Source organism: Cucurbita moschata, unplaced genomic scaffold, assembly GCF_002738365.1.
Source record: "Cucurbita moschata cultivar Rifu unplaced genomic scaffold, Cmos_1.0 Cmo_Scf00013, whole genome shotgun sequence".
Lineage (NCBI taxonomy): Eukaryota > Viridiplantae > Streptophyta > Magnoliopsida > Cucurbitales > Cucurbitaceae > Cucurbita > Cucurbita moschata.
Window position 1 is genome coordinate 1,284,350 of NW_019268529.1, and position 10,974 is coordinate 1,295,323.

The window sequence follows — 10,974 nt, forward strand, 5'->3', positions numbered from 1 at the left end:
AAAAAAAAAAAAAAAAAAAAAAAAAAAAAAAAAAAAAAAGAAAAAAAGAAAAAAAAAAGAACCTTATACTTTTTAAATTGTAACAGGGGCAAAGCAACCAAACTATCGTGTTACTGCGGATGATGTTAACACCTATCTAGCTATTGAAGTCCAGCCTTTGGATAACAGAAGGCGCAAGGTGCTGTATCTGATTCAGAATAAATACAATTTAATGAAATTTAAAGTGTCTAATTCACCAATTTAATAGAGTATTTGGCTACATGAATGATAGAATCTTTAGAGGGGTATAAAGATTTTGGGAAGAGGTGTGAGCTCTTGCCAAGTTTAATGCTTCTGCTTTTCTTTAGCCTTATGTTTTGAAAGACTTTTGTAATTATTCTGTTTATTATTTTGGATTGAAGCCATTTTTTTAATCTCATTAGATCATTGGGTGTTGTTTTGGCTCTGTTGGAAAAAGTATCTGATCCACCAATTAATTTCTAACTATTGTTCACTAAATACCAAAAAACCTTGTCCATTTCACATTCACCTCGTGTTTTTGGGCAGACACTTGGATGTAATCTATTGAGTTCATCCAATGTGTGTGAAGGAACTTTAATTTCTGTATGTCGAGGTAGCACCCAGATCCGGTAGGCAATTGTGGGTTTGGGGTGGGGTGTAACACAAATTGCTATTCTTTTTATCCAACAAAAATTTCTATCACCTGTGAACGTGCCTTTAAGTTCAGTCTGAATGGCATTAAATTGTATTTCATTTGCATGGGCCGAACCGATGAGAGAGATGAATGTGGTCAGGGATTCATGAGTTGGATTCTGCCTACAATTTAACTCTGCGTTGTATTTATAACTTGCATTCTTTGCCATTGCAGGGAGAGCTTGTAAAAGTTTTTGCCAATGATCACCTAAAGATTATTTGTGGTAAGTTTCTGGTGGACATACTTAAGATCTGGTTAAGGGCTATATATTTAATTTTCTAGACATAATTTTTGTATAAATTAGTGTTTGGAAACTAGGGTGAGTGGAGAACTTTAAGATAGTTATGACGGCATTGGGTTGATCTTAGATAGGGTATCCATTTATTTTCTTATTTAGTATAGAATTGTGGTAGGAATCAGTACTAGAGCATGGAAAACAAGTGGAAACGGGAGTCGAAATATACTGCTCAAAAGGAAATTTCTAGGGGTTAGGTGTATTATCTCCCTTAAGCCACTTATTTTTTGGCCTCTTAGCCATTCTTTTTTCTTCAACGAAACAGGACTTCTTGTTGAAGATGTTAGAAGTTACATCAGTTTGCAAACTTACAAAGTTTACAAGAGAAAATTCCCATAGGAAACAAAAAACTATTCCCCCCAATCACTTCTGAAATAAACTAATACAAGAATCAATAGCATTCTGAACCCCTTCCAGAGACCTTAATAAGACCCATAAAATATCCAAACAACAAAAAAAAGGATGCACATGGTGGCCCCAAGTGATGAGAACTCACTCTACTTATACTACACTCAGTGCTTGCTACCTAGTAATAACAGATATGTCATTGGTGGCATTCCTTACATCTCTCCACTATTAATTCCTAGCATATGTCAATTAAATTCTCCTTTTTTTCAGTGCACTAGAGTTCTTCTCCAGCACATGCTTGTTCTAAGCAAAGAGAATTTTTATCCTTTTGATTATTGGTTGTTCTGGATGTATGTATAAATAGAAACAAAACTTCTCATTGATTATGAGAAGTTATAACTAGTTCTCTGTATGTTGAAGCATTGAGATAAAGATTATTTACCATAATCCATAGGTGATTTAACATGGTACCATAGCTGGAGGCCTAGTGTTAAGTTTTCTGTCATTTCCTCCCCCATTAATATTGATTTTCAGGCCTTCTTTCAATTTTCAAGGTCACAAGTGAGGGGAGTGTTAAAGTGATGATAAGATTAAATACAAGAGGAAGTGTTAAAATATTGATGATAAGATTAAGATTAAACTTACCATAACCCATTAACTTAAGCTTTTGGATTGATTGGTGACTTAACAATATGATTTTTTTTCTATCATTAATATTTGTCTTTTTTGGGCAACCATTAAATTTGCCTTTTTTGTTGAACATAAAGATTGTTGAGAACCTCTTGTGATTCTCGTAAGAAGTCATAAGTTTGCTTTAGGCACCACTTACAGCAAGATAACTGACAACTCCTTTTGTCTCAACAGATCCCGAAATGCAGAACCACATAGAGAAGACTCTTTCTAGTGGTCATGCTTCATATAAAGTATCCATGGGGGTATGACTTAAATGATCAAAATTTTTTGGACATTTTTATTTACCCTACTTATCTAATTTCTGTTTGTAGATACATGTCTGCTTGCACGCTCATGCATTTGGCCCCAAATTAATAATAGAATCTTAGGTGCCCTGATTGTTTTCTTTATGTTTACTCCATGACAGGCCGGATATCCAGATACATGGGAAGTGGCTACACTATCCATCAAAAGGGAAGGATACAGTATAAAATGTAGCAGGCCTGGTGGTGATGTCATCACTGAAAAGTTTTCTCCAAATACAACTGTACGATCTCCCCTCTTCATTTTCATAGACCATAAAGAAAAGCTAAGCTATCTTCAGTTGTCTAAAACGTTTCTGATGAAGTAATTCTGGATCCTTGTCAATGATAAAGGCATCTTATAAGATTACAGTAAGATTTTTTTAATTATTATTTTAATAAAGGAAACATCAAAAGATATAGATTCCCAAAACAAGAAACAAGAACAGCCTAAGGGGGTAGAGGGCATCCCGCCTAAAAACTGCATAATGAGAGTTTTCCAATCATTGATAATCAACAAGAGGCTCTAATTACAAAAGAATTTAGTAGATTATTGGTGGAATAGTAGTGTGCCTGTCATATGAGATTAGCGGATTATAATTCCCCCAAAAATTTTCATTTGCATTTGGATGGAACTGTTGGATGAAAGTGTTCTCGTCTGGTAATGTGCATGTGCTATCAAATTATTTTACTTGTCTGAAAGATCTTTTAAGTTCATGACATCTGAACTTAATTTTTTCATTTTGAGGCTGGCCAACATTAACTTTTTTCTAGATTACACTTTGTTCAAATATGTTTGTGCATTACCACAAACATGTGCCATATTCGAGTGAACATATTTGATGAAAACACAATGAGTTTAGAAATGAGCTAACTTCACTGTCTAGTTGCATCTTGTTTTTCTCTTTCTTTTCTCTCATTCTGAGTTTTTAGTTTTCCATCCGAGGTATAAAACATTTCAAGTAAACATACGGAAGCCCGACACAAAATATGACTACAAAACACCTTTTGTTGGCCACAATTATTGTGGGGTAATAAGTACGAAAAGAGTTAGTGACATCACTCCTGGAGGCGAGAAAGGCTGTACTATCCCATAGATCAAGCCAATCTTTTTTCTCCCGAGAAAACTCTCCTTAACGAAACAAAATGAAAAGAGCTGCAACCCCATTAACTACAAAAGTCCCTTGTTGAAGGGTGATTGGCGAATGCTGTTCAAACTTAGAAACTCTTCTAGGCCTATGGTGCTCAAAGATTCTTTCACAAAATCCGAACAGCTTAGGAACAATGAATCACTATCCTTTCCACTAGCTTGACACAGAGTACCAACGAAGGGAGAGAGAATAATGGCTAGTCTAACATTATTAGTTTTGAGACCTACACTTCTTATATTGAGACAACTGCGGAGAATTTTCTTCATGAAGATTTTGATTATCGGGGGTATTTGTCCTTCAAAATAACAGCTAGAACAAAGGGGGAAAGATAGCTGAACAAACTGCTGTGAGCTTCTGCAATGAGGAAATGCAGGAAGAAGGCTCTTGAAGAATCAAGAGAATACTCTCTTATATCATGGAGAATAAAACTTGCTCACTTTCTGCAAGAAACCCGGCCTATCCATCTTGACATTATTAAAGTTCCATAGAAAATGATTACCGTGCGCTAAAGTGACCTATTGACGTGTATTCTCAATCTAGAGGTTAAAAGATATTACTGGTGCATTCCCAACTCCTTTTAACAAAAAGGGATGTATTTAGCTTCATTATGAAAAGATGTTGATGAAGTGGGTTGGAGTTTTCTTGATGTTAGAAGTACAGGAAAGGGTGAGGGCCTTTGCTTGTGCCTCCAGAGCAAATTATTCCAAAATTATTAATGAAAAACCTAGGAAATCATTTCTGCAAAAGAATTGAGAAACGGAGGCCCTTCTCCTTTTCTTACTAATTTTGGTTGTTGACAGCACTTCTATCTAGAGGTCTAACTTCAGTTGTTGAAGCTTTCTACTAGCACTGCAGATATCGCTACAGAACAATACATTGATGATACCTTTCTGTTCTCTTTGTTGAATATTGGAGAAAGTGGGAAATTGGATCAAATTTATTAGAATTTCTTGATGAGGCCTCTAGTGTAAATACTAAGCCTTGCAAAGCACTTTTACTGGTTTCAATTCAGAAAATGTTTAAGTTCAAAACATAGCCTTCTTTTTCTTGCAAGGCAGTCTTTGCTGCTTTTTTCTTAGCATACCTCTCAATTTTCTCCCAAGGTATCCCACTCCTTGAGAAAATATTAGTGAAAGAATCTCTCGCAAGCTTGCTAATGGATAAGTCCTTGAGCATTACAGGAGGCTGCCTCACTTTCATTCAATAATGTGTTTCTAGCTTCCCTACTTTCTATATTACTCCTTTCATGATGCTTTCCAATATTGCAAATGGAATGGAGGCCTTTTAATTTTTTTGGAGGGCTCTAATCTAGAGGGTGGCTTCCATATTAAAAATTTGGTGGTCAAGCTCTCTCCATCATATTGGCTCAGTTATGTTAATCCTAAGGAGGGGAATGCATCTATTTTGGTTTAATGAATTTTTTTTTTTTATCTTTTTCGTTGAAAAAATAGCCTTTTTTCTGTGCTTAAAATCTTAATTTTTATCGTATGGATTTGGGAGTTGCACCTCTGAATACAATTTCCTTGATGCCCTTGGAGGACCACCTTCAATCTTGTATATATTTAAGTAAATATGATATAGTGCATTGTAATCAGGAGGGTCTCTCTCTCTCTCTCTCTCTCTCATTTTATTTATTGTAAAAAGTTGACTACTTGTACATTCCAAATGTCGAAGATAGTTTTTGTTTCTTGTCATAGAAGAAGAAAAAGCCCAAGAACCCATAGTATATTCTCCCGACTAAAAGTTTACACACCTGTGTATACTTTCCATACATACAATTACTTTTTGTAGACAATTATTTTTCTGATCTTGAAAGATATACTTCTTCACATTGATTATTCTTTCCATACAAATTTTTATGTCTATTCTCATCCTTGTAGATTTCAATTCCATTTGGAGATCCCTCTGAGTTTGTAATAACTGGTTCAAACAAAGTTGAGCATCACTTGCGTGCTGGCAACGGTTCTGCAGATATTAGCTGGTAAGTAGGGAATTGGAATTTATATTATCATAGATTAATTTCTTCCTCTGTTTCCATATTCCCACCCCTCCCCCATGGAAGGAACAAAAGAAAAGAAAAGAAAAGAAAAGAAAAGAAACGAACTTTGCATTAATATTTAAGAAGCAAATTTTAAGCTGCTGAGTTTCTTTAGAAGTGAAGCCATGCATTATGCTCTTTTCATGACCATTACACCTTATATGTGGTATAAATACACAAATTCTAAGGACCTTAGATTTGTGATGATAGCAGATGCAAAGTCTTAGGCTGCTATAATTCATTCTAGTTGGAGTGTTTTTTGGGAGCTGCTAGGGGTTGATAAGAACTTCTGCTACTTTTTACCGAATCAGGGAAAAAAAAATTTGTTTCATTGAAAAAAGAAATACTTAACACATGTAGGCTCACATAGGATTCATGATATTACAAAATCTCGAACTCATGACCGGCTACAGTTCCAAAACATGTTTAACTGTGCCTAGTGACCCGAAGTTTTTTGTGTAAAGAAAATTTGTACCTCGATTTGACATTAATTAATTAGCAACTCATTTACAATTCATAGATGTAATTAGGGAATTTATTATCTTGGCTACATAAAATCAAGTTCTGATTCTGATGATAGATTGTAATTCGTTTCTATAATGTAATATTCTCAACTGCATTGTCTTCAGTGATTTATTATTTTGTTCTGTTTTCTTTTTTGCAGTTTAAGAGATACCATTGTGCTAACCTTGAGACTATTCGTTATTAGGGTACGGCCACTGTTTTTATCTTTTATTTTTATTTACCAATTCTATGCAACTTATATTTTTTGTATTTTCCTTTTGTAGGAGAATCTTTTATTAAAGGAAATCCATTAATCATTATATTTGGAAGTATTAAGAACTGCAAAAGTGTATAAAAGACTTAGTCTTAGAAATATATTCTATGAAACAAATAAAACTATCGGCCTTCAGCAGTGAATTCTTATAAGCCAAATGTTCTTATAGGAAGTTGATTGAACCTCAAGAAAGATCAATTGCTTTCTCTGTACTCTGCCCTGAATCAACTTTTCCCAATTGCAACTAAGCTTAGAAACTTGATCTAGCCAAAGGGAGATATTTACGCCTTTTATTTTAGTTTAGAGGGCCTAGATTGCCTTTTTCTTGTACGATTGATGTTTAACCTTCTTTTTTGACTCACATTCCTTTCTTACTTGAGGTTTAGAGTTTAGAAACAGCTAAGACCTTTATCTTAGCTTCTCTCCATTCCACTCTTTTCTAAGGAGGTATCCAATCAACTGACGTCACTGTGTCTGTTACTGGGAATACCAGTTTACCTCCAATGTGATTTAGTCAATATAAAATCTCACATCGGTTGGAGAGGGGAACGAAGCATTCTTTATAAGGGTGTGGAAACCTCTAGCAGACGCATTCTAAGAACCTCGAGGGGAAGCCCAAAAGAGAAAGCCCAAAGAGGACAATATATGCTAGCGGTGGGCTTGGGCTGTTACAAATGGTATCAGAGCCAGCCACCGGGAGGTGTGCCAACGAGGACTCTGAGCTCCGAAGGAGGGTGGACACCGGGTGGTGTGTCAGCGAGGACGTTGAGCCTCGGAAGGGGGTGGATTGTGAGATCCCACATCGGTTAGAGAGGGGAACAAAACATTCTTTATAAGGGTGTGGAAACCTTTCCCTAGCAGACACGTTTTAAAAATCTTGAGGGAAAGTCCAAAGAGGACAATATCTATACTAGCGATGACTTTGGGCTGTTATAGTCAGGCTTTCATAATGGCCGAAGGGCAATCTCAACTAAGCTTGAGAGTGAGGTACCAACAATGCAAAATGTTGCTTAGAAAGCTGTATATGTTTTGAAGCTAAAAGTTTAGGATGCTTTCTTATGAGCAAACACTATCCTTTTGTTTTTCGAATCTGATGAAGGTCTACTGTGCCTTGCAGGCAGGTGAGAGAAGAAAAGGGAAAAGGCGAGTTTTGTTCTTTCACAAGTAAGAGAAAATTTGTAACTGCAAAGTTTTCCATGCATTTTTCCTCCCTTTTTGTGTCATTTATGTTGAATTAACTTGTTATTTTTTCATTTTCCTTTCCCACCAGCCTTTATGTAGATAATGTATGTGGGTAACGAGCATGTATGGTGTGGAAGTGTTAAAGGGCCACTTTTAATTATTAGGTTCACTTTTGTTGAGCTTCAGTTATTTATGCGCTGAATAATGTTACGTTTCTGCAGAGTTCTAGTTCATACCTCAATTTAGAAGTGTTAAAAGAAAGAAAGTAGACTCCAATTTACTCAAATGAATCAGTTGAAATGTATTTGTTATAGGTAACATCAGCTGCATTCTAATTATCTTAGCTCATATTCCATTTGAGATGCATTAATTTGATTGTTTTTTACACAAATTTACATCGGACAGTTGTTTGCTAATAAATTTCAATTAGAGAGACTAATAATGGGAAAAAGAAGGAAAAGTTGGTGAGAATTATGTATATAAACGTTAGTTGATTTGTATTGAGAGAATTATGCATCCAACTTTTGACACATGGGTTGGACCGTCCAGTACAGACACTCGTCTTGTAATGTTTGCTCTCATTGTGACAGACATGTGCCACAGGTAGCTCACATAGGTCGCAGGGTTCGTGGTGTAGAGGTGAGACCATGCCTCTCCTACGGTACATTTTGAGACATTTCTAATTTGATGGGTGTAGACATGATTTTGGCAAACAGACATATGGTGTCGTGGAATATCCCTTTGGTGTTTGACTTATACCAAATTTGGCGAGTTTTTATATTTCATATGGACGGACTTGATTTTAGAATCGCATTTTTAAATTTTCTTTAGAACCCCGACTTTTCAGGTAAGGCTCGAGACCTTATCCTGCCTTTCAACAAGTCTATTTGTGACACTCAAGTCTACTCAATGTCCATATCTTACTCGTGTTTCGTCTTCTCTTCAATGCTTACTCTGTGTGGTGCGTTGAACGATACACCGTCCTCGGTCACATTATAGTACTCATCTAGACCCTTGTGTGGTCGGATGGGCGCTACTTGATTGTCGCTTTACTTATTGTAATGTGAGGGTCACAATCTACTCTTTATATTATAATTGTGACATGAAGCGAGTCAGGAAATTAAGTGGTGAATGTACATAGATAAGCCTCTCTGAATAGACATCTCTAATTACAATTTTTACTTCTATTAAATTTTTATTTATCTACAAAATAAAATGTAAAAATCCCACCAATTTATTGCTTTTAATAATATCAAATTTTATAATAATTTGAACTAAAAATAACTTCAAATTTGATTAATATACAAATTGAATAGTTTCTCAACATTCCCATATTAAAAAAAAAAAATTCTTTAAAATTTTAATGGGAATGTTTCATAATTCATTAGAAAAATATAATAATGTTTTTATAACAAATTTCAAAGGAAAACTTGTACCAATTATAACATAAAGAGAAATGTAACATGTTTTATGTAACATCTAAAAGTATAATTATTTTGTAATATTTTGCTTTAAAACTTTGTAATAGGATTTCGTTTGTGTTAAGATCATCATAACGTACATCATTTAATCGTCTTTAAAACCTTCATTATGTTTAATATGTTAGTCTTATTGGAACCAATAATTTAACGAACCAAGAATTTAACTGAAATAGTTTTATATATATTCTTAAGGAAAAATAAGAAATTTGAACGAAAAAAAATTCCATATAAACAAATAATACGATAGGTATTATTAATAATAATTAGATTCTTAGGATAACAACTATAGCATCTTACTTACTAAAAATTATTATTATTATTATAATATTATTTTAAAAATGATTGGTCCACAGTTTAATTTATCGTAAGATTTAAAAATTTTAAATTAATAACTATTAAAATTTAAAATAAGGACTAATTTAAAAGTTTTAGAATAAAGCAAATTTATAATTAAAGTAATAAATTAAGATAATGTTAGAAATTGGTTGGAAGTATATTATATTATATTTAAATGTTTTATAAATAAATAATGAAAATAAAAATTGATAATAAAAGTTTTGCTTGGTCCCAAAGAAATAGAAAACGCAGCCTTTGAGGAGTCAACTGCCCAACCCTAAGCACTCTTTCTGCCGCCACACACTAATTTTCACTATAAAACCTCTCTCTCTCTCTCTCTCTCTCTCTCTCTCTCCTGTTATTGTCAATCTCTCTTCGCTTTTTCCGTCGCCGCCGTTGCCGTCGCAGCGGAGCCGCCACGCCAGGTCAGTCCTTCTTCTTCTTCTTTCGTTTAGGCGTTTTATTTTAATGGATTCATGGCTCTTGCGTTTTGTTTTTGTCCCTGTTTTTTGTAAGTATGGTTGTTGGAACTGGTTACATTGATGTTGTTCGAGGGGATTGAACTGAACTGAACTGTTATTTGTTAGCCATTCCTTCAGAAATTTGATTTAATACAAAACTGGTTTTTAAGGGAGTGTTCATGTTTTAAATGTGAGGGAAGAGAGGCGGATTTGGGGCAGAAATTGAAATGCATTTGAGTAACCGCTTCTTCTACCGTTCAATGTTTGATGTTTGATGTTTATACTATGATTAGAATAAATGACCACAAAAAATGAAGAAAAACGTGATCTAAATCAAACTAATTTTACTTTTATGTAATAACTTCAATTATAAAAATTTATCATCTCTTTCTTGGCGAAGGCACAAGTAGAGAGAGAGAGGGAGATCAATTGACCACGAGTGCAACGAGAGGAAAATTGAAAAAAAAAAAAAAACGAGAGAATTGGAAATTCTACTGCGTGCTAACTCGAGACTCTGAAAGATAGGGTGTGTCGGTTTGGGCAAAGGTAAACTATAAGGACTAAACTAACAATTTTGGTTCCGTTTGTTTGATTTGAGATGAATTCAGGCTGGCAACCGAACAATTTTGGTTTGCTTTGATTTGAGATAAATTCATGTCGACAACCGAATAATTGTGGTTCAGTTCGGTTTCTTGGGTTCGACTAGGGCTTTTTTTTTAATCCTTTACCGAAGTTCTTCACAAAGTTCTTCAACAGAATAATTGTGGTTCAATTCGGTTTATGCCACCAAGTTTGTAGAGAACTTGTTTTCCCACAAACGTTTTTGTAGGAAGATTTGCCGATGTTATTGCTTTTATATTTAAATAAGTTTAATGAATTAAATAATTAATAATTTTAAAAGTATCTCTAATAATTATTCACAAAGCAAAAAGGTTCCTTTTCACCCCGCAAGCCCTAGCTGATTTTTTCTCTCGTCGCGATACCTCTCTCTCTCTCCATTGGCAGCCGGCACCTCCGATCTCGCCATCGGCTAAGAATTTCTCCTGTAGGCTGTCTCTCACTCTGTTTTCGCCCGTCTCTCCCTCTCCATCTAGTGGTCCTTCCGTCTCTCTCCATCCCTTTGCGCCCTCAATTACCACTCTCTCTCTGTAGTCTCAAAGAAGAAGAATTAGTATGCAATAAACCATCAGGATTATGAGGATTGTTTTTACGTTTTTTTTTTTTTTTTTTTTTAGT

At 34.8% G+C, this 10,974-nt stretch overlaps 2 protein-coding genes across 12 annotated transcripts in view; both read left to right on the forward strand.

The window, feature by feature from the left end:
- Positions 1 to 8,399, forward strand: part of LOC111451285 — a 22,541-nt gene extending 14,142 nt beyond the window's left edge. For 5 of the 8 annotated variants that reach the window (XM_023091652.1, XM_023091650.1, XM_023091656.1 and 2 more), the window contains 8 exons: positions 87 to 178; positions 869 to 917; positions 2,202 to 2,272; positions 2,437 to 2,556; positions 5,343 to 5,443; positions 6,165 to 6,210; positions 7,396 to 7,442; positions 8,051 to 8,399. In XM_023091652.1, coding sequence (XP_022947420.1) covers positions 87 to 178; positions 869 to 917; positions 2,202 to 2,272; positions 2,437 to 2,556; positions 5,343 to 5,443; positions 6,165 to 6,210; positions 7,396 to 7,442; positions 8,051 to 8,132 — 608 coding nt within the window. In that variant the 3' untranslated portion in view covers positions 8,133 to 8,399. Of the gene's footprint in view, positions 1 to 86; positions 179 to 868; positions 918 to 2,201; positions 2,273 to 2,436; positions 2,557 to 5,342; positions 5,444 to 6,164; positions 6,211 to 7,395; positions 7,443 to 7,681; positions 7,775 to 8,050 lie in introns of all 8 variants that reach the window. The other 3 variants (XM_023091653.1, XM_023091655.1, XM_023091657.1) reach the window with 3 other exon arrangements.
- A 1,150-nt stretch (positions 8,400 to 9,549) lies between these two features.
- The window catches only part of LOC111451787 (eukaryotic translation initiation factor 6-2), a 4,218-nt gene continuing 2,793 nt past the window's right edge, over positions 9,550 to 10,974 (forward strand). Inside the window, exon 1 of one of the 4 annotated variants that reach the window (XM_023092333.1) lies at positions 9,550 to 9,702. The gene's annotated coding sequence lies outside the window, so the exon portion shown is untranslated. Of the gene's footprint in view, positions 9,703 to 10,195; positions 10,285 to 10,678; positions 10,784 to 10,886; positions 10,910 to 10,974 lie in introns of those variants that run through there. The other 3 variants (XM_023092336.1, XM_023092334.1, XM_023092335.1) reach the window with 3 other exon arrangements.